We start from the raw sequence: 22,818 nt of genomic DNA on the forward strand, positions 1-22,818 counted from the left end.
TGGCCATTTGAATTGCTTCCGCGCGACTCCTAGCTGCTTGCAGCGACGCTACCACGCTCGACGGCAAACCGGTTGAACTACGGCCGGTTGAAAAGTGTGCGTCGGCGATTGGTGCAACGCGGACCAATCAGCGCGTTCCATCTGTCAAGCGTACCTCGCCGGGCAGCGATGGTGATGGTTTTTGGTTTGAATTTTGACCACCAACCGTTGCCTAAGCCACCTGCCAGGTTACCAAACAGCTAGCCATGACCATGGAAAAGCGTAAATTTGCTGCATCTCGTGCCCTGTGATGCGATTTCTGTACAAAAACGGCCCCTGAAAGTCAACTCATACTGCGCGCACGACACAACTAACACGTATTCGCGTTTGCCGGGTGCGACGTACGCTCCTGGTGCATGCTATCTCGCTCATTCTCGTGATACCCAACGCGTGGTTGAAACGAAACAGGCGCACTGGTTAACACTTTTTCCCACTGGAGGGCAGCACCATCGGCGGGAAGACGTAGTTTCATAATAAAACCACGGTACGGTTCGTTTTCATAATTTTTTCGTTGTGTGCAGTCGAACAGGCTCGGACGCTCCTCCGGGCTCGGTAAAGTCGCTGGCGAAGGGATCACACCTCTTTCGGTGTCGTATATAAGTGCAAAAGCAGCATTAGAAGCTGCATCGCAAAGGAAACTATCGTTGCAAGCATAATGCGTACGTTCGCGGTAGTGTTGGCCACCGTGCTGGCCGTGGCCGTGTCGGCCGAGGTGTATTTTGAGGAAGGTTTCAAAGACGGTAAGTGGTTTCATCTGAAACGTCTGAACCGATATGCCGACATAAAAAAGAACAGGACAGTGTGCTCGTCATTGAACGCAAATGATATCACAGTGCCCTGCTAATAATAGCCAACGTGGCAACAACCGGCTCCTCTCCCGGCAAACAAATTCCCACGCCGCTGACTAATTTCGGTTCTTGTTTATTCCGTATCATCCGTTGGCGGATCGCTGCGATACAGATTCCTGGCAAAAGACGTGGGTCCAGAGTGAACACAAGGGCGTCGAGTATGGCAAGTTTGTGCAGACGGCCGGAAAGTTCTTCAACGATGCTGCAGCCGACAAAGGTAAATATTCTAACCATACAGATATATGGGGTAGAAACAGTTGAAACACCATTTAACTGTGTACGCGAATGCGTCTAAAATGTGCAAATTAAGCAAAAAATTAGAAAAAGTTCCTTTAACGGGTTTCTCGCAAAAGCCGCTAGAAAAGCGTCGCTGGGAAGTAAAAAGGTGTGTGAACTAGATCGCAAACAGTGCCGCCGACGTGTCAATTTTCCAGAATGTGAATGACCGTCGTTCGTTCTTATGCTATGGTCGAGCTGCCATGGTATGATGATGGTGAAACCCTGCGAGTCCGATAGAAATGGAACACGACGAGGGGAGGAACCAGGCATCGACCGTTTTCCCGCGGGGTAAGAATATTCCAAAGAAAAAGTCATAGATGCACCACACGAGGGCGGGCAACATTGCATAATTATCTGGCTGGAAATTAGCAGAAGTGCTGCGCTTCTCTGTGCACCGTCTGCAAGAAGAACTCGCCAGCCAACCAAGAAGACACCATGGGGATCCGATCGGGTGGCATAAGCGATGAGAAGCGCCTACTTCGTATTGAATGCCACCTATGCTTCGCCGGGGAGAATGAGAGAGCATGATGCTACAGCATAGCCTGCGTCTGGTGGGATGACGTACCCGGCTTCTTGTCGAGTTGGGACCGGGACCCATTAAGAACAGGAAAAACCGGCAAAACATCACCACATCTTCTTTTGCTTGCCATCGTTTTTTTGTCGTTGCTTCACCAGCCACACTCTGCGAGCAGTTTGTGCTTCTGTAACCGTGGCAACAGCGCTCCGTTCCATGGCGCTGCTACTACTACTGTCACGAGCGAAACAGCAGTAGTGGGCTTTGCGCGAGCCACAAAACGTTTACGGATCAGTCACTTTCATGTGTGACGTGTCCGAACCGCTCATGCTCCAGCCGGAACGTTCCAGAAGCGCGATGTGCACGGATGGGGGGCGTTATAGTGTGCCTTTATCTGCGTTTTTCATCGCCTGCTGATGGTGTTGAAATGGGCTCGTGATTATGATTCGATTTTCCATGGCCTTGCATGGCGGAGCCCGCTGGGGGCAACATCATGGCCCCGTGTAAAGGAAAAGACCCATTATTTGTCACGATTCGGTGTACACGAGAGGTGGACGGGCGTTCGATGTTTATCATGGTGCCCTGGGTGTCCTTTTTTTCTCGTCTTTTTCCTCTTTCGTTCAACTCATCACGCAACTTTCCATAGTGCGTGACAGAATGCCCAAAACGAATCAGAGCGCGCCTGCTTGGATGCTTATTTTAATTGAACGTGTCCCAGGTGGACATGCCTGCATGCATATTACCTTGGCGAAACATCCGCCCGAGACACCGGGGTCCGGCAAAACAGCTGACCTCGCGCAACCAACCGTTCTGTTTCGGCAAGAAAGAAAATAACACACCGTTGTGTTTGTTTTGGGTGATGTTTTAAAATTATTCTTTCCCCTCCTCCCTCTCCCCCGGGGGGCTGCGTGCTCCATCGGTGGGTGACGTCGCTTTGTTGACTTATTTTAAAGTCAACCGTCCCCGATACCTCGTTTAGGGTAAATTTTATTGAATCCGTAACATCACCTTACAGGGGTGGGTTTCTTTTTGCGACGCATTCCAACGTAAAGTAGGGCGGAAGCTATTTTTTTACATCGTAAAACCTCCGTACCGATCACAACACGGCGTTGTTGATGGAAATGCGTTTTGGTTTTACATGTGCATACGTCTTAACAAACAATTTGTTGCCTTTTTTCCCCTATCAATAGGTCTGCAAACCTCGCAGGATGCTCGATTCTACGCACTGTCCAACAAGTTCACACCATTCTCGAACAAGGACGACACGCTCGTCATCCAGTTCTCGGTGAAGCACGAGCAGAACATTGACTGCGGTGGCGGATACCTGAAGGTGTTCGACTGTTCCGTCGATCAGAAGGACCTGCACGGTGACACGCCGTACCTGGTCATGTTCGGACCGGACATTTGCGGACCGGGCACGAAGAAGGTGCACGTGATCTTCAGCTACAAGGGCAAAAACCACCTGGTCAACAAGGACATCCGGTGCAAGGATGACGTGTTCACGCATTTCTACACGCTGGTCGTGCGATCGGACAACACGTACGAGGTGTTGATCGACAACGAGAAGGTTGAATCGGGTAGCCTGGAGGAGGACTGGGACTTCCTGCCACCGAAGAAGATCAAGGATCCGGAAGCCAAGAAGCCGGAAGACTGGGACGATCGGGCCACCATCCCCGACCCGGACGACACCAAGCCGGAGGACTACGACAAACCGGAACACATCCCGGATCCGGATGCGACCAAGCCGGACGATTGGGACGACGAGATGGATGGCGAATGGGAGCCACCTATGATCGATAACCCCGAGTATAAGGGCGAGTGGAAGCCCAAGCAGATCGACAACCCGGCGTACAAGGGTGTCTGGGTGCACCCGGAGATCGACAATCCGGAGTACGTCGAGGACAAGAACCTGTACCTGCGCGAGGAGGTGTGCGGCGTCGGTATCGACGTGTGGCAGGTCAAATCGGGCACGATCTTCGACAACTTCCTGTTCACGAACGATCTTGAGGTTGCGAAGAAGGCAGCCGCCACCGTGAAGGCCACGCAGGAGGGCGAGAAGAAGGTGAAGGACGCCCAGGAAGCGGAAGAGCGCAAGAAGGCTGAGGAGGAGGCGGCCGCCGAGGAAGCGGCAAAGGATGACGAGGATGAGGACGATGAGGATGACGCGGACAACGCTCTGCCCGGCGAAGCGACGGAAGTCGACGACGAGGGACACGATGAGCTGTAAGCAGGCGGCATCTACACAACAAACAAAAAGCTCTAATATACGTCGAGGCGGGCCCTTTACGTATTCCTATGGAATGCGGCACACACATGGGCCGAAGGAAGAAAACCAATTCGACTGCCACGAAACACAGAACCCCTTACCAACGGACGGACGCAGGATAAACGACATACCACAGACATACACACACACACACATGAGTCATTTGGACATGTTGCAGGAAGAGAGCGAGCGAGAGCGTGAGAGAGATCAGAGAGAAGCTGGGACTGATGGGTGGGACGCACATGACGGACTAGGGCGCCAAATGGGAGATTTTTTGTTGTTGCGCTAAAGATATCCTTTCGCGCAGGAGCTTAGACCCGAGGAAAGCTGCGGAAGTGCTATTTTCCTCGCACACACACACCTCTCTCTAAACTACCGGAACGCATTTAGCCGCGGTACGCAGTGTGTTCCCAATCAATCGAAAAGCAAAGAGACGTGTTGTTTCAGTTGGCGTGCGTTCGTCGATTGCTTTGGCTCAGAGCTCATGCACCACCATCGAGACAGTTGTTTTTTCCCTGTTATGATTTAGATTTTTCTATGTTCCCTTGTACATTTGTGGTGTCTCCTTTGCCATGGTTCTGGTGCGAATTGTTGATACGCGCTCACGGAGGGGTGGCACGCGTCTGTTTGACTTTGTTCAAGTAGTCATCGCAAAAGAAAAAAAGGACGTGCCCTACAACCGCGACCCGGAAGGAAGGGGGACGAACGCACACAACACAAACACACACACACACACATGATATGGTGAGGTCGGATCATCATGGAATCTCACATGCAGCCTCTCTCAAAGCCCTCCGTTGCATGTGTCGTTTAGTTGATGATAGGTATGGAGACAGCATGAACAAGAAAAAAACAAGAGACCCCCACGACGAGAGAACACCGTTTTTGTTTTGTGGATAACGTGTTTTTTTAAATCACTTTCGCTAGTTGAGTGTATTTGATTTAGGATTTTAAGAATTGCTAGGCAAACGGAAGAGATAGAGAACGAGAGAGGGACGCTTACAAAGACGGAGCGAAATGGAACAACCAAGCTAATTTGAGGAGGACGATAGGGGAGAACGCACGGTGAAGAAACGTGAACAGTCAGAGGCAAAGAAATAAAAAAGTAAAATAATGAAATAAAAACAAAAACATGCTGTGTAATTATTTTTTGGGCTTGCGGCAAATGTGCAACAACGCTGGTTTCGATAAACGATTGATGCGATCTCATGGAAGTATCAGCCTGTGATATTCACAAAATTTAAACAGTAACAGTAAGCACATTAGCTATTTTTGCGACGAGTATCTCGCAATGGTGACATATTTTAATCGTATCCTACTTATTTTCGTAACCTCGCACTGTCGCAGCGCGTTTCGTAAATGATCCATCGTTATCGGATTTCCTCCTCTCGGGGAAGTAATAGCCCAGAGCCCATCCGATCGGTTCCGGTAATTACGTCCTGGGGGGCAGGGGGGCCTGTATATGACCGGTCTAATGTTCTTCTGTGGCATTGTTTTGTTCGCTTTCCTCCAAAACGCGCGCTTCCCACGGGCTAACCAAAATAGATCGGAACGGTGTTGCGGGCGGGCATAGGAAAATCGAACACACGACGCCTTTTTGAGGGTCTCTACTGTGTTGTGTATATATTTCTATGTATCTATCATATGTATATAAGTATATAAAAAAATAGTTATACTTATCAAACTTTACTAAATATGTACAGCAATACGATCGCAGCTGTGATAACTGTATCTACCTCCTATTGGCGGCGCCATTCTTAAATCCGATTTCTGGACGTGCCCCGGCCGGCCCTTCCTTACATTTGTTTTTGTATTTTATTGTTTAATGTTTTGTTATCAAAAAGAGCACGATTGGAATGGAACAATATGGCTCCTGGTCTATATCGCGGGCTGCGCTACACGTTATCGATCGTGTTATCGTCCGACCTGACGAACCGGAGGTCGTGAAAAGCGGTAAAGCATATTTTTTTTTCGCTGACCTTATTAAGTTTAAGTGAACCACAGCACCGCTGGCTGACGGAACGAGTGTTGTAGTTTGCTATATAGGAATGGTTGCTTCACGAGCTGTTCTGTTACGTGCTATGTGTCTATCATAATGGTCACAACACTACGCGCTTACGTCAATGTGTAACGGACTTTTGACCCCTGTGTTGTAGCAGCTAGCCTTTTCCGTCGAAAGCTGCATGCCAACGGATCTCGACAGGATGGCCAAATAGCCCCAGCAACGGGTGGAAAGAAGAGAACAACCGCAAGCACGGGGGCGAGGGAAATCTAATGAAAGTTCGTCGCAGGACACGTGGACACATTATCGCGGACATTCTCTTACATCCTTGCTTCGAAGGGCGCTCGTCAATTCCCGTAGCTTTCAAGCATTGGCTTTAACACGATTGTTGATTCGTCGTTTGCTGAAAATGGATCACCGAAAGCACTTCTTTGTACACAACAGCATCCACACAGCCGATTCTGTCTGGCTTTCGTCTTCAAGCGATCTCATAAATGCAAACAAACTAAATATACGGGATACAGAGTTTTCCTTGCTCAATTTCAAACCGATCGTTTACCGAGCTGGTTGCATTGATCGTTACCATGGTGACTTGTCAGCAGATGCGTCGTTATTTGCCCTCTAGTACGTCTCATTATTCAAGTGATACAGAGAAGAAGAGCTATCATCTTCTCTTATCTGCACTCTTGCCCAATTGCCTAAGAAATCCGGCTTGCTTTACGCGCATGGCTGATAGCAGAAGTATACAAAAAGAAAAGATAAAAATAACTAAAGCACGGGAACCCTCCACACGTTTTGTAGGTTGGACACTTTCCACGCAAAAAAAAAATCTAAAGCTAACGAAAAGATGCACCCACGCCCGGATGCCATTCTCACTTTGTTCCTTTTTTTTGCGCGCTTAAGTACACTACTACCGATACTCGATGTAATCCTTTTTCTCGTGTCATTTATGCGGTGCAACACCATTTCGGTCCCCAAGTTTTATGCTTATATGCCTAGCGAAATACTGCGCAACAAAAACGAATATGCCAGAGCAAGCGCAACGTTTAACGTCGTGAGGAGAAAAGGGGTAGCAATTTGAACGCGTCTTTAACGCCCTGGAAAGGGTGTTTCTTGCTTAATTATATCTCAGCTCTGTTCCAATAGTGTAAGCATAAGCAACATTACCGTTGCAGCCTATTTAGGTTTGCGTAGTTTGAATCGATTAATCTACCAGCGGCTAGCGTAGTTTAATGTGCCCCCTTCAACATTGCCCAGTTAATGTCTACTAACCCTTATACACTACACGCTCGATTTAGTTTCCTTCGCTTAGCATAAGTTAAGTTCTAGCGTCAATACTTTAGGCGTTAATTCATGTGTTTTCTTCTTCGTTTCTATTAGCAATGCAAGAGAAAGTGTAATTGGAATGGTTGTTAGGAAAGCGAACAGTTGTGTTACCTTTTTGTTTTTTCAAAGCAATTAAAGAAGAGATGGAACATTCGATACATCGGTGACGCGTCCTGTAGGGATCACAAAACGCATCCCGAACACTCCCCAAAAACATTGCTTGATATCTCTTCGCAAAAGCTACGTTTAATACACGACGTTCAGTGACCCGCCTCGACAGGACGAAGCAGACAAAAATAAAACTAATGCTACATTTAGCTAACGGACTTTTCTCTTGTTAGAGTACAAATGACTTTTGAACGATTCAAACGAACGTCGTTTGAGCTAAACCCTAGCCGTCTGATACGTTACGCTAACGTACACCTTTTGTCCAGCTTCCGTGAAAATGGTTCTAAGGACGAGGGAGCAGAAGAAACGCATCCGTTTTTCCCCCCTCTTTCTAGTTCCCCCTTGTCGTTTTTTTCTCTTTGTGCGTGCTTCGTTGCCCTTCGCAAGGCAAGGAAAAGGTCCTTTCCTTCGGTTAACCGCCGTTTGACTCATACACACCACACACCCCGCGTGTTCCCATCGGTTGACTAACAAAAAAAAACGCATTCCCATAACTCGAAATTGGCGGATCGTTTCGCGTTTTACCACAGCACCACGTTGGCGTTGGCGTTAACCTCATCTTCCGGCGGTGTGAATGAAATGCAAAAAAAGCGATTCGAATGTGGATCGATAACACCGCGCAATGGCAGCCTAACAGTCTGCAAGGTCCTGCAGCATCCTTCGATCGGGGTTTTGCCACCGGTTTCTCGCTTTATCATACCTGCGTGACACACTGAGCGTACTTTTCCAGCTCTTTCTGGAGCGTTTTCACCTTCTCGGATTCGGTGCGCAACATTCGCGTCAGCTCCTCGATAAGCCCGTTCTGTGTCACCAGCTGGCGCTCCATGCGGTTGACCTTCTGCTCGAGATCCTGCACCCGGCCGCATACGTTCTCCATCGTCGTGCCCGGGGAATCTGGTCCTGCTGTAGCGACTCCGGTCCCACCGCTCGTTGACGACGGTTTGTTGCTGCTGCCTCCGACGATGTGGATTGTTTTGGCATTACGGTTCTGGGGCGTCGGAGATAGGCCGGTGGTACGCAGGTTTACGCTAAGTGGTCGACTGTTTGGTGATGGAGTGGCCGGTGGTTCGTGTGTGCCATTGTTTTCCGTCACCGAGGCCGCACCGGATGATGCGGTGATGGCAATTTTCGTGCTGGCGTTGGTGCTGGTGGACAGGGCCGACATTGATTTGGTCATCGCGTTTACGCTACTGGCCGGATCCGCGGATGATGCGACCGACGGGGAGATGGTCTCCTTTCGATTGCAGGATGCGATTAAATCGAAGGAACTGCTGATGTTGTTGCCCGTGCCGGCGGTATGATTGGTTTCCGCCGGGACGCTTGTGGTCGTGGCGGAACGTTCTATGAGCCGCGTACGGATGGCGGCATTGCTCGAGGGCACCACGGGTGATGTCGTGCTGGCCGTGCCGCCCGTGGTTGTCGTGCTTGCGTGGAACGATTTCGAAATGCCGGACTCATCCTGGAAGTGACCACTGCCGCTGTTCGTCGTGTGGTGCTCGGGTGATTTGCTTTCGGCTGCGGTTGTTTTCTTCGCTTGGCTCGCTTTTAGCTCGTCCATCCAGGGCACTTTGTTTTTCTCCCATTCGCGGGGTTTCGGTACCTTCGCTACCGTGTCCTCTTCGGTGCCGAAGGACGAGTTTGCTGACGGCTGTACCGTCGCGTCTGGTTTGGGACTCTCTGGTTCGGAGGAAAGTGATAGCTGACTAAAAGGACCGGCATTTCCGTTGCTCAACGAGGAACCACCACCGTTCGCCGTGACGATACCGGTGGAGTTCGGATCCGTCGTAATGATGCTGCTCGGTGATGACGGTGGTCGTCGTTTTGGGGCTTTCGCTCGATTCGCACGCATATCCTTCAACACCGACGTGCCTCGTTCCACGTGACCCAACTCTAGGTCGATCTTCTCGCCGACGATCGTCTTCTCGCCGTTGTCAACGATCTCCGACCGTACCTTGCTGCCACCGATACCATCTCTTTCGTCCGCCGTCTTGTCCTTGTCGACCGATCCACCGCCCTTCACCTTTTGCTTCAACCCCGAGAACAAGTTCCCGGTGACGCTCGTGATGGAGGCAGACTTCTTGATCGGAACTTGCGGCTTTTTGCCCAGCACGGGTGGTGGCGTCGACTTTTTGTCGTCCAGGTTCTCCAGGCTCTTGCGTATGTCGGACGTTTTGTTCTCAAGGCTCTTGCGGGGTGGTTTCTCCGTGACCACTCCGCCACCACCCGTCGATGCCGGCGAACCGCCGCCACTACTTTCGGCGGTTTTATTCTCCAGTGATTTCCGGTGTGCCGCCACACTGTTGTACGTCGGTGAGCCCGTCACCGAGGCCACACCACCCCCGACACTGCCCATGCTGCCGGTGGATTCGTTCAACGAGTCCTTCGATCCGAAGCTTTCCTTCCGATACGACACCCCGGTGGTGGAGTTGGACGATTGTTTGCCAAACATCTGCATTTTGCTAGCGGACGGTGGACGTTCCGGTTTGGGCGCGTGCAAAGGATCTTTTACCGGTGACATGGCCACGGGATGGTGCATTCCCGTCCCGACAACACCACCTCCTCCACCGCTGCTGGCCACAGAGCGAGCCGAGGCCGATATGGTCGTCGTCGATTTGCCACCTTCCGGCGGAAGCAGCGAGACAAAGTTGTCGGGAAAAACTCCAACCCGTCCGCGCAGTTCACCCTTCCACCAACCCTTATCCGGGAGGTCTCGCGAAAGGATCGTTATGATGTCACCCTCAACCAGCTTCAGCTCGTCATCGTTGGCGGGTTGATAAGCGAACAGCACCTTACAAAGCTCCCGTACCGGTTTCGGGGGTAGCGAAGGTGCATCATGCCGGTCTAGGTCCTCCCGTGAACTGTTCAAACTCGTGCGGCTCTTGTTGAGGCTGTTCGTCTTGCTTAAACTTGCCGTTCCCAGCGAACCAACCGAACCACTATCGATCGCAGTGACGCCTAGCCCACCGACATTGCCGCTTTTCCGGCTGGACGATTTGGGCGACACGGATTCGATCATTTCGACAAAGTTGGACGGAAACACACCGACCCGTCCGTTCAGTTTTCCTCGCCACCAGCCTTCCTCGACCTGCCAGAAAGAAAAACCGGAGAAAAACGCTCGTTTAGTATGCTAATTCGCAAAAAAAAAACAAAACGTCCACCAGGACACGGGCGGCACACGTACCTCTTCGAAAAATTCTATTACATCCCCGACCGCTAGCGTCAGCTCGTCGGCTTTGTTCTCCTGGTAGCTGTAAATGACTTTGCACCGTCGGTTTAGGGTTGCACTTTTGTCTCTGAAAGCAAACGGAAGAAAACGGGGAGGAAAAAACACGTTAACGTTAAGCGTTTTGCGCGGGAAATGTGAGCGACGAGGACGAACCTGAGAACGACCTGGTTTTTGTTGTCCTGCGATTCCAGCACACGCACGAAGTTGTCCGGAAAAACGCCGGTCCGTCCGGTGGCGACAAGGGTGCCCTCCCACCACCCACCATCCTGCACCTTGATGTTCGTAATGATGGCACCTTTTTTCAGCGTCAGCTCGTCCGGTTCCTTGGCCGTGTAGTCGAACTCGACGACGGCACTGACTGAAAGTACACAACATTGCAACAAATTAGTCACTCGAAGACCTCGGGAAGAATCTCAAAAGAACGACTAGTTTGGGGGAAACGATGGAATATAAAATCATAGGCCATCGAAATACCGTTTATTGCATCATTTTCAGGTAGCTAAGTACCAAAAACATCAAAAGAAGACGCATTTCAGTTGAGCCTCTCGATCTAATTAACTAATCGTTAAAAGGAACAAGTTAACGCGAGAAAACAAATGTAATAGGATGCAATCAACGTTAAGGTGGACATGAATGCGTATGATGCATTTGTCTACTTCTTATTAGGCTTATTAAGAACTGTTTAGTTTCAGTACTTGCAGCATTCAATTGGAATACGAACTATTCAAAGAATATCTTTACACTCGAGTCAATAATAAGATAACTAAATGAAGTGCCTCGCGATTGTTCCAATCAACATGTTTGAGGATGTTATTGGTATTTCTACCATCTTCTTGTCATATTTTTCAGTTTGTAATAAGAATGTTTTAATATTACGGCTTCTCTCTTGAACTTCTTTATTCCTATTTTTGATTCCATTTTGGCCATTGCTAGACTTATTGTAGATTAAAGAATTCTATAGAACGATCATCAATATCGCCTATTTTTGATACCACAGTTTCTTTAGCATCGTTAATATCAATGTTATAATATTATTAGTCAAGTTAAAGCTATGTTTGATAGTGCTGAGTATTCTCATTCCGTTAGGCTAGATTCGACTGCATTTTCAACCATATCCAATGGAACAAAGCCACTGTATAACGATATCACTGAAAAGGATCGAGGTTATTATTTTCACCACCCTTTCACCCCACTCACAGATTGTTATCGCACGTCTTTCGACGCACAAGAGAAAAGACAAAGTGGAGGTGATTTTGGATGTCACAGCAAAAGTTTCAACGAAAAAAATAGGGAGTTCGTCGTTCGAACATCAAAATTCGGGAATAGTGGTTATCTGAAGGATCCTATAAGCATTTGAAATAACAAGAATATCAAATTCAACTCTATTTTGCATACTCATCATCGATCCAGCCTATTAAAGGCAAGGAAAAACAGCATCAATTCTAATAACCGATGACTTGATGACTCTACAATCACAACCAAAGCTCTCTTTAGTTGAATTCTCTTGCTTTACTTAGGCCCTCGAAACCCCACCCAGTTCTTGAGGTAATTCCATTACACATTACGAAACCATCCAATTTTTTCCCGCTCCAACCAAAGTAAATCTCAACGCCATGTTCTCCAAGCGCATATGCATTCCATTCGCATGATGCCTTCCATTATGCTCGATTCGATCGCACCCTCTTCTGCCAAGGGATCTTCGCGCAATGGCGTTTCGCAAAAAGAAAGGGCTTCGCATTTGCTGGGAGAGAGAGAGAGAGAGCGGGCCCCTAACCTACATTTCAGCTCGCAGAGGGACAATGCGACGGACGTGATCTGTTTCGACGTCGTGCTGCCCCAACTCCAGAGCTGCTCAGACAGATCTCGGGTACACCTCAACTAGGAGGCTGGAATGAAGGCCACACATTGCTGCGCTGCGCGAACATCATCTGTATCTGTAGGCGCAGTCGATGCGGCTAGAGCTAACGAAGGTGACGAAGAGTGACTCTGTGTGCCCATGTTTCACTTTCCCTTTGGCGTGCGGGACGACTTAGGAATGGCCTGGTTTTCGGGGCGGCGGCGGGAGTTGTACTACCTAACGAACTAAAACGACCCAAGCCAACAACCCTTGCGCCAGATGCTGGAATGCTCGATCGCAGCACAAACGATTGGATTCTCGTGATTCTGCCCTCTCGTAACCCTTCACTGTCGAAAGATCGGTGATCGTCGCTGAATATTGGCCAAGCAACGTTTTTCTTTGATGACGTTTGAACTGTCAGCTGAAAAGTGTGGTTGAACTTTTCGGTTGCAGAAAAAAAAAACCCCTTTCGAAAAAAGGGCACACATTTTGCTTTAACATCTCGCACGTCCAGCATTGCTCACGGAAGGGTTGATCATGCCATGCCTGATCTTCTGTAGCAGCTGTCGGTGTTGAGGTGTGTCGAAAACCTACAGGGGTCCCTCAGCAAACACACGGGTACCTGACGGGAGCTCCACGAAATTGTTTTCAACTCCTTACACGTTTTTAACTCAAAACCCGTTGAATGCATTTTAAAAGCACCACCAAACCGTTCATCGACTCTTGGCCAGTGTCAACAGGCGTGTAGAAACTCCCGATTGTGGTACACCTGGTTGGTCTCCCGGGAGGACTATCCCGTACCAGGGAAGCCTGTTTTGAGGTGAAGCAAAAGAGAGAGAGAGAGAGAGAACGCTAACGAAACTATCGAAAGCAAAACACTCCCAATATCGGGTACGGCTTGCGGCAACCAAAATCGAAAAGGTGAACAACCGCCAAAGAGACCCTACTAACCAAGGAGGAGGCAGCAATCGCTCTAGCGATCATCTTCGATCGTGATCATTCAGCTTCACTCGGCTGCGAGAGAGAGAGAGAGAGAGAGAGAGAGAGAGAGAGAGAGGGAGAACCTGGTGAAGGAGTGGTTCGGTTGAGAGAGTTAGAATGGTGAACCACCGCCTTTGGGTTGCCACCGGTGATCGAGGTGGCATTACGCGTCAGATTGAGCCCGCACATATATGTACGCGATGGCACTCGAGAACTGGCAGATGAGCCCCGCATGTGTGTATGTATGTCGGTTTTCTTCTGTCAAAAGACAAAGAGCAAGAGTGACACCGTTTAAAAACGGCTGATTTGAACGACGAGCCCTTCGGCGAGGTGGAAGATTTATCGCAAAGGTGAATTGCTCGGCAATCTTCACATAGTATGGGCATTATATAGCATACCTTTTCTCATAGGGAGGATCTGGATGGCTTAAGGGGAGCGGGCTCCGATAATAAGAGGGTCCGTCTAAATAGGACAAAATTCGATCAATAACGACAAGCTGTCGTAATCAGATATAACATCACTCTGCGAGAGGCATATTAATGGCACATTGTTGGCTTTACATATTGTGAAAATGTTGAAACCTGGCTGTCACCAATAATTGCGGGAAACATTTAATCACACTGTGAAGTGACTTTGAGCTAGTTACGACCGAAACATAGGCTATTCCTGCTGACACCGAGACAGCCACTCAATCATTCCCTTGCGACGAAGGCTCTTTCGGTCGTAAAATGATCCTAAATCACGACCTTGGCGTGGCGTTATGCAAGGATGGAGGCGCTTGATGTCTAGCATACGGACATTAGACCACCGTGAGGTCGGTCAGCACCGATAACGCGCGATACATCATCACCTGGTTGGCCCTGAAACGGAACAGGTCCTACAACACGCGGCTATCATCAAATGCAACCATAAACCGGAACCTGCTCCTATCGGTGGCCGTGTGTGTGTGTTCGGGGGAGGAAGATGTGTCCACCGTGGAAGACGTGTTTTCTCGGTGTACGGGTGTCATTTGCGTACGTTTGTGCATCGACATTACGAAACAAATGTGCGCAAGGGAAAATTAACGGACAGCGCAGCAGCAGCAGCAGCTGAAACACGCCATTTTGCATGACATCAGCCGGGTTGGTTGGTGAATAATTTGCGCTACACACCCTAAATGCTGGTTCTAATTAGAAGCAAAAAGAAGGTTTCCTTAACCTTTGGTAAACGAGACACACATAAAACATCACTTTTAAGGTGACAGCTAGGGAGCGAATTGGGATTATAATTAAAGCAAAATTTTGCCCTAAAACGATGGGATTGCACCTTCCTCGTGGGTTCTCGTCACCCAGCTGAGATAAGGGCTTCAGCTGACACGGTTCAACGGTGCATTCAAAAATTAAACTTCCCTCCATGCTGCATGCAACAACCATTCGCTGGTGTGCGTTTGCCAGCCACTGTGCATCTGGTGGAACGGCACTGATGCATTGTCCGTATGCAAATCGGTGGCCATAAATTCCGGCAACGCAAAAGGTACGTGTGCGTGACTCATCCGAGAGTTCTGGGGTTGGTTTCGACATAGTCGACTTTCGAAACAACAAAAAAAGCTCCTCCCCCCAACCCACAACATACTCACTTTATCGCGAAATAATCACAAATGGCATTAGCTGCCATCTCGGCTCATATCGGATACCAAAACCAACGAAAAAAAAAAAGCAGCCCAGTTTTATGCGAGCAGGTGGAAAAAGGCGAAAGAGAGCAAAAAAAAACGAAAGAAGGTGACCACCATCGATTAGGAAAACAATAGTAGTCTCGGGGCATGTTGACCGACCGAAAGCGATAAGATAAGCGAGATGGGTTTGCCATCGTCCAAAGCCCGCCGGTGTACAGCCATATGACGATTGTGATCTGGAGGAGCGATTTCTCCGCAAGGAGAAAAGCACACACGCACACGTGTGTGGGTGTTTAGTGTGAGATCGGATATATATATTTCGGTACTGTTCATCGAAAAAACAGCTCGCCATGCTCATGAAAGATAATGTGCCCGGTTTTTTCTTCCCTAAAACATCGCACGCCCCACAGCTCGGAACGGATGAGAAAATGCCCGTTTTGCGATTGTTTTTTTTTTTTAAAGAGCCATCGGCGTGCGATGGTCTTTTGGTGGAGAAATTGGGTGCTCTTTACAACTGGCGCCCGGCACGATGCCCGAGATAGATGTCGAGCGTATCGATACGTAGAGCGTTGCGACGAACTAGCGGACATCTACATAATGCATTTTTTCGGGTGTGCTTGCTGTTGTACATAATGAAAAGCGGTTTGGTGTAAATGAGGAGAGAAAAAAAAGCCAGCCGCCCACTTTCCCATCGTTTTCCCGATGTGCTTTACCCGGCGGATCGGAGTGATCAACGACGAGAAGCCATTTGAAACACACGAAACAAACATCCTGCAAATAGTATCGAGCGCAGGGGAGAAAATTCAACGATGCCGTAAAAAGGCATGAACAAACGAATATTGTGTTAAATATTATGATTATTCTTCAACGCCGCAGCGTGAGCAACCGAGCTTCGCTTTCGAGAGCTTTCGGTGGATGGCTCTTGGGGTTGTTTTTTTTTTCTCTTTTTTTTTGCTCGATAATCCATCCCGCCCTGTGAGCCCATCTGGCCATGGATGGATGGCCGTTTTGGGGATGGCAGTTTTTGGTTGAATAGCGTAAAGAAATCCCCACACGCTCGCGGCCCTTTACAGCATCAGAAAAGTGACGCATCCGGCGCAGACACGACCATCGGACGTGCTAGGAATAACGCATTTTACAAGGGCCAAAGGTTTTTTTTTCGTCTTCTTCTTCAGCTTCGTTTCAAGAGCGCTGGCGGCAGATAATTAGGCCCAATAAGTCCTGACAAATAATGCCACCGTGCTGGGACGGGGGTGCGTGTCGGTTCGAAGGACTAAAAAGGCATTTTTGGGAGCCTCTTTTGCGAACGAAACCATCATCTGCTGGCAGTAATTAGAGCACATATTGTCTCGAAACGATGGAAAATGAGTTGTTCAGAAGCCAAGTTTTAACACCAACCGAAGTGAGCGATGTTTGTTAGTACTTGTGCAGCACAAAACCTCTAAAATGTGATCTTAATAAACGACGACATCTTGCGCGGCTCGATTAGTCAGCTCCCCCTACAAAGCTTTCGTGTACAACGCGCCATAATGTTCCATTGCCGAGCGCATGCTTGAGCCTTTCCGATAAAACGCCCGAACCTTCTCTCACATAGATAGCCTGAGGGCATGATAAGCGCGCAAGAAATGCACACACGAAATAATAATAATAAGCGCAAACTTCTCTTCGTGTGCTGGTGGAGTGATAAAACTGGCTCTTGTGACATCCGCTTTTCACGAAGCTTGTGCGAAATGCGCCTGATTCAGTAATCTTATCACAACCATGACGCGACCGACTGTAGGAGCAGCAGGAGCAATTTACCCTCCCCAAAGAAGAAGAAGAAAAGAGAGGGAAAAAAACCAGGGAATGTAATAAAAATCCACAAATCCCCGCGCACACAGGCCAAAAAACAACTAGCAAGTGTGGTGCATTGCATGTGTTTGAAAAAGCAATAGACGTGTATTCTCTTTACATCTCTTGGCTCTTGGGTGTGGCCGCTGGACTGGGCTGGCTGGCTAGGACTGGCTTGGTTGGCCTAGATTCGCGCAGAAGGGCAACCCGAGAAAACCATCATGACATCAACCGGACCGCACAACAGTCCGAGATTGAGTCATCCGAATGTGTGTGGTGTGTGATTTTTGCTCTGCGTTGTCTTCTCTCTCTCTCTCTCTCTCTCTCTCTCTCTCTCTCTCTCTCTCGCAGACACACACGCAAACTTGCCGCCCTTCTAAACGGTCAGACAAAAGACGAAACCACGGTAGGATGATGATGATGGGTCGTCTAACCACGGATCTGAACCACGAAGATTACGTGTTTTCATAATCGCACAGAGCCTGATTTATGGGGATGGGGAGAAAGAGAGACTACACATCGTGTGCGAGCGAGAGAGAGAGAGCATAGAAACTACGGTGTCCTGTGAGATTCGTTTGAGTCCTGAGAGGGAGTATACACACCCACAGCAAGAGGGAATATGTTGCCCCAGCATATGGACCTCGGTGCGGTGCCTCGCAACGCACACTTCCCTTTCTCAACCGCAAAATGTGTCAAACGCAATCGATTCAGTTCTGGGCAGGATAGTACCACCGGTAGGACACTGTGTCGGGGATGTGGTTTTTTAAACAACCTCGCAATGACCACTGGTTGGCCTTTCGGACCATCGAGTAGCGATGGCATGACATGACATGAATTTATCGCGTACACACGCAAAAATGGCATTATAGAGGGACCAAAAAAAAACTCTCCATCTCCCGGGTGCTTGCTAACACTTTTGCGGAATAGAATTTAAATCAACAGGAACGTGGCGTGACATTTCGCGTGGCATTTCCCGGTTTCCTGGTGGTTGCTCTATCGAAAAATAGGCCAATAATTTCTTCCTTCAACGCTCACAACGTCCTTGCGCATCTCGTTCGTCTTCCACGGGTGTCTTTGATGGGATAAAGGCAACACTACACCACCCACCACGTAAAGCTGCCCGTTTTCGGGGAATGCGAAAGGTCGATGAACTTTTGACAGTTGCGCGGCTTTTGCGAGAATGAAATCCACCGAATGATGAATCTTCCTGGAAACGGGCATCCCCCCAATGGGGGGGTTAAAGTGAACGGCTTTACAAACAACGGTTGAGATAGGTCCAGGAGTAGCCCCGCAGCGCTTTCGTGCTAAATTAGGTCAATCGTAATAACCGTCGTGTGCCGGGTGGTTTAATCCTTTTAGCCCTTCACCGTGTGGTACTGAATAGCGTTGCCATCCTCGCTTACTATCCCTCGAGCGTACGAGCGTGCGAGGAAGTTGAGTTAATTAAAAACCCACACCAGGGTGTGTTGTGCGGGAATTCGCAGCGCAATAAAGCTCCCCTGTGCCCCAACACGTCAATGACAACACACGCACTTGTCCTTTTGAAAGACGTATACCATGGCCATCATGGGCAGCAGCAGGTTACAGTGTGCTTGACTCATCATCGGCAGTAGCAGGGTACAGTGTGCTTGACTCATCATCGACATCATCAGCACACTCACCCACCCCCAATTGGGCGGTCCTTTCTCCTTGACACAGTAAAACGAATACGCACAGCACGAGGGCACAAGCCAAATGTGAGCAAAAAAAAAACAATTGGTACGCAAACGTGAGTTCGCTTCATTTCCCTGGCCAGTCGTAGGGCTGTTTTCGTTGTTTTAATAAACGGTTTGGGACAGCAGCGTTTGTAACTGTTGCCGTTGCCGATTGAGGGGCCTTAAGAGAGATGATTCACTGGCATTCGTTTTTTTTTCTCTCTCTCTCTCCCCAGTTGCATGTTGCAGGGATGTGCGATCTTACGCGAACCATACACGGACGCTATCGCACGTTTTCGTCCTCCTCGCGGGGTGGGAAAATTGTGCCAGTTTGGGGGACTTGGCTGTAAAATAGAGAGAAACAAACAAAAAAAAAACGGCGTCCACAATTCCTGCTTACCTTCGGGTTTGGATAAAAGATCCATCGTGTGGGGTTTGTCGGGAGTAACAAAAAAAAAGCACCAGCCTCGGAGTCACGTACGTGCACACGCACCACTACCACACACTGGGCGGCGAGTTTAGGGCCAAACTTGTGGATAATTCCGCGGATTTGTGTGTGCTCGGCGTTCGTGGTGGAATTGTTTTCTTTTCCCGTGTCGTTACCACCCCAAAAGACGAGTGCAGGCGACCGCAGGAGCTTTTCGCTTTTCCTTCCCGATGCGCTCGGTTGAGCTCGGACGCAAGAGCCACCCGCCACACGAGCGCAGATTCCGGTGTCCGGCGTACGAGTGATATTATTAAACCGGGGGTTGGATTTGGAATTGGTGATCGCGGCGGGATTGCCGCTGTTCGGTGGAATCGGTTGCCCTCGACAGAAGGTATTCGAAACAGAAAGCCCTCCCCAGAGGGCGGTTTGGTGTGATATTTTCACTTTTCACTTCAACGCACACACACCCACACGGGGTATAATGAGCAAGCCTTGGCGCTCTCGAAGCCACCACCGAAAGGGGAGCGTATTTAACGTGCACGTAGACCGCACATTACTCGACACGAGCTGAACAATCTTTTCACCGGCTGAACGCACGTTTTTCACACACTGCCGGACCACACGGGGACCCTCTGACGGACTGCGTTGACGTTGGCGAGCTTTTGTTACACACCTCGCCACTTTTGCTTTATCGGTAATCTTCCCCGGATGCAGTAGCGCCCGCGGACTTAGCGACACATTTCGCAGCACACTTTGATGTCACCATATCACACACTGTGATCGACGCACACACGCAGGGCCACGACACGGCTAGGTGGAGCGGTTTCCCTGCGACTCGCTCGAGAACGGCACTGCTGATGATGTGGAGGTTCCCGTGGTAGAGGGCGCATCGTCTACACCCCCTCTAACACCGATACTTTCACTGTCCCCCCATTCGGGGGGTGGAGGGATCGGCAACGCACGCGATTGACACTTCCTGCTTCCTGTGGGTCGGTGGAAGGCGCTAGGATTTGGCTGTGTATGGGGCGCGCGCGAGAGAACCACCGATGTCACCGTTGCAAACTCAATCTAGACCTAGGCAACACCTCACGCCACACCGAAATGTTACGCTGGTCGCAACTAAAATGGATACCCTAACTCGCCTCGTCCCGTGTACACAGGAGACGCACACAAGCGCACACACCGTCACCACAGCGACAGATCGCCGCGTTTCGCTTCTTTCTTTCGTGTCGCCTGGACCCGTGTGCTTTCCCCCGATCGGCTGACCTCCTTCGCTGGTCGAAGTGGCCAGGGGTGGGGCTAGCTGTGGCGGGGCAGTCCTAGCGCTAGGACGAAGGGGGCGGGTGCAGATGGGTAGCCTGTCCGCGGAGGGTTCCTTTTAATCCTTTTTATTTACTTCCGCACCGATAAAAGGAAAAAGTCCCCCGGTCGGTGTACACAAATAAACACAGCTGCGTCGCACGCACACGCACGCAGACAGGCAGGCGTATGAAAGGGGCACGCAGCAACCCACCGACGCGTGAGCGAGCTGAAGCGCGATCGAACGTTATTGCTGCGGCTTGCGGCGAACAGGAAACTGCACGGAAAGGATGCCCGTTTGAGAAAGGAAAAACGCTACGCACGTCCGCTGGCACCTGACACACCAGCTTTTGTCTTGACTATGTTGTTGCGTTGGTAGTGTCCGTGCGTTTCGCCTGGCTCACTGGATGGGAAAACGGGTTGGGCTAGCGTCGCACAGTTTGACAGCATCCAGCAAACCGCAACATGACGTTTCTTTCCTACGCGGTCGTCGATGACGTTTCAATAAATTTTAGAATTTAAACAACCATCTCTAAAATATGTTAAAATATTCGAACACTGGCTTAAGACGGTGTACTAATTTGTTGTATTAAAGAAAATTTAATTCTTTCGGTAAAATATTCATTAAGGTCGGATCTTAATGTTCAAGCACATGGATAATATTTGGGAAGAGCTCTTAATTTTATCGTGGAGGAATAATGTGTAGCAACAATTTGCATTTGGCAAAGATTATACTTTTTCCATGATAGAAAACGTTCATTCGATTATTCCACTATGAAGATTTATGGAAACAGTGAACAAAGATTTGGTGAATTGATGTCTCACAACACTTGTTTAATCAGTGTATCTATCCTGTGCATCTACCGCTAGTTTAATGCAACACATATGCGTATTTCTTAAATTATATTTATTACTTATTATTTGTTTTAATCCGCATTTTAACCGTATTTCGAGAAATTAACATAATTTCAAAGGAATTTGATTTTCTAACCGTCGGTGTGATGTACGGCAACAGTGTTCTAATGCAAATCGTGTAGTATGTTTAAAATAAAGCTGTATGCGCCAAACTGCGATTAACGTAAGTATATTAAATGGAAAAGTATATCTCAATTTGTGTGCACATTGGCTCGTTAATATTCAATATTCATTCACGTGCAACCAGTCATACCAGTCTGTGCGCATGGTAAGCAAACGATGCTGCATTAATTATCACTTAAAGTGCCTGAAGCGGCCGGTACTTCGGACGTTGTTCCACGATAGACATCCTCGTTAACCAGGCGTTGTCGTTCGATGTACATCGATACCCGAATGTTGCGAACCTGGTGATTGTTGATGAGTTTTAACAGCGAAAAAACTGACAAACCTACCCAGGTTGCAAACGATGCCCAGGCACCGAATTGAGCAGTGCCCATTTCAATATAGAATCCGGATGTTTGGATGTTGAGTTCCACATTGGTAATATTTTGTCCGTCCGCTATATCGCAGCTGTATGAATAAAAAATCCGAAATAAGCCAAAAGGCCATCGAATTATTATGTTGCAGACCTCGTTAACACACAGGTAACTTACGAAGGAAAACGTTCGGTCATATCTGAGCACCATGCCATGAATCCTAGGGTGATAATAATTGCAGCAATCAAAGTCATCGCGCAGAGCGAAATGCTGATTACTACATCGAAAAACAGCCCCAAAAAGGATCTTTCCAGTTCACGGTACGCCAAAAAAGCCATCCTGCAATGGAAACTCGCATTTTTGAATGATGAAAACAACAACAGCACACAGTACATACTTGTAGATTTGCAATCCGGAAATGATAAACAAGTTGACGCCGACGATGATGGGATAATTGCAGTACGCCTTTGAAGCCCATCTCACATCGAAGAGACCATCCTTCTCCTGCCAGGTGCCGCTCGTAAACAGCAAACAATGTCCACTGCGAATAAATGAAACACTGCACGATCTGTGGCTCCAGCTCCGCTGCGTCAGAACATTAGAACTTACTCGAAAGATCGGACATGGATGGCCAGGGGAATGAAAATGCACATCGACAGGATAAATGCAAACACATGGCCAGCAATTTGGCTCAAAATCAATACGTTAGCGAGAGCCATTGTATCCAATGGCGCATCAGCTACCCCGCCTGTCGCAAATCTCGGATATGTTGTTTTCTTCCTTTTGTTTTGCGTCCGTGAGATTAGTCACTGCCAGCGGTGATAATACACAAGATAAACTGCTTATCAGTGGATCCAGAACCGAGGGATTTTACAAATGGGATGCGCGAAAGATTTTGACAATATTTCTGTATTCTTCTCCACAGTTGGTTTTTATATTGCCCTGTTTTGTGCACCTTTACATACGTTTATTCTATGGACCATTTCTTTTACGCTAGGATTGCAAGCTTGTGATTTCATAAACAATCACATTTTGACAGT

At 48.7% G+C, this 22,818-nt stretch overlaps 3 protein-coding genes across 3 annotated transcripts; 1 reads left to right on the plus strand and 2 right to left on the minus strand.

Annotated features, from left to right (window-relative positions):
* Positions 1-563: 563 nt before the first annotated feature.
* LOC128720799 (calreticulin) lies at positions 564-4,802 on the plus strand. Its single transcript, XM_053814494.1, has 3 exons — positions 564-779; positions 1,000-1,104; positions 2,871-4,802. Exons 1-3 carry the CDS (start codon positions 695-697, stop codon positions 3,905-3,907), a joined length of 1,227 nt encoding a protein of 408 aa, XP_053670469.1. The 5' UTR covers positions 564-694; the 3' UTR covers positions 3,908-4,802.
* Positions 4,803-8,136: 3,334 nt separating this feature from the next.
* LOC128731307 (mucin-5AC) lies at positions 8,137-19,086 on the minus strand. The gene is made up of 4 exons (XM_053824416.1): positions 19,062-19,086; positions 10,822-11,026; positions 10,624-10,735; positions 8,137-10,527 (listed from the first exon to the last, which is right to left on the minus strand). Exons 1-4 carry the CDS (start codon positions 19,084-19,086, stop codon positions 8,137-8,139), a joined length of 2,733 nt encoding a protein of 910 aa, XP_053680391.1.
* A 2,154-nt stretch (positions 19,087-21,240) lies between these two features.
* On the minus strand, positions 21,241-22,569 carry LOC128731441 (transmembrane protein 179). Its single transcript, XM_053824562.1, has 4 exons — positions 22,388-22,569; positions 22,176-22,319; positions 21,956-22,117; positions 21,241-21,872 (listed from the first exon to the last, which is right to left on the minus strand). The coding sequence occupies exons 1-4, from the start codon at positions 22,495-22,497 to the stop codon at positions 21,590-21,592; spliced, it is 699 nt and encodes a 232-aa protein (XP_053680537.1). The 5' UTR covers positions 22,498-22,569; the 3' UTR covers positions 21,241-21,589.
* Positions 22,570-22,818: the final 249 nt, after the last annotated feature.

The sequence above is a fragment of the Anopheles nili genome, chromosome 2 (genome assembly GCF_943737925.1).
Source record: "Anopheles nili chromosome 2, idAnoNiliSN_F5_01, whole genome shotgun sequence".
Lineage (NCBI taxonomy): Eukaryota > Metazoa > Arthropoda > Insecta > Diptera > Culicidae > Anopheles > Anopheles nili.

Excerpts from the sequence above, each read along its gene's own strand:
- LOC128731307 (XM_053824416.1), bottom strand. The coding sequence starts at position 19,086 with ATGGATCTTTTATCCAAACCCGAAG. Across the intron at positions 10,736-10,821 it reads AAAAACCAGGTCGTTCTCAG|AGACAAAAGTGCAACCCTAA; the intron begins GTTCGTCCTCGT and ends GTTTGCTTTCAG. Across the intron at positions 10,528-10,623 it reads TAATAGAATTTTTCGAAGAG|GTCGAGGAAGGCTGGTGGCG; the intron begins GTACGTGTGCCG and ends TCTTTCTGGCAG.
- LOC128720799 (XM_053814494.1), top strand. The coding sequence starts at position 695 with ATGCGTACGTTCGCGGTAGTGTTGGCCACCGTGCTGGCCGTGGCCGTG. Across the intron at positions 780-999 it reads TGAGGAAGGTTTCAAAGACG|ATTCCTGGCAAAAGACGTGG; the intron begins GTAAGTGGTTTC and ends GCTGCGATACAG. Across the intron at positions 1,105-2,870 it reads CGATGCTGCAGCCGACAAAG|GTCTGCAAACCTCGCAGGAT; the intron begins GTAAATATTCTA and ends CCCTATCAATAG.
- LOC128731441 (XM_053824562.1), bottom strand. The coding sequence starts at position 22,497 with ATGGCTCTCGCTAACGTATTGATTTTGAGCCAAATTGCTGGCCATGTG. Across the intron at positions 22,320-22,387 it reads ATCCATGTCCGATCTTTCGA|TGGACATTGTTTGCTGTTTA; the intron begins GTAAGTTCTAAT and ends ATTTATTCGCAG. Across the intron at positions 22,118-22,175 it reads TCCGGATTGCAAATCTACAA|GATGGCTTTTTTGGCGTACC; the intron begins GTATGTACTGTG and ends TTTCCATTGCAG.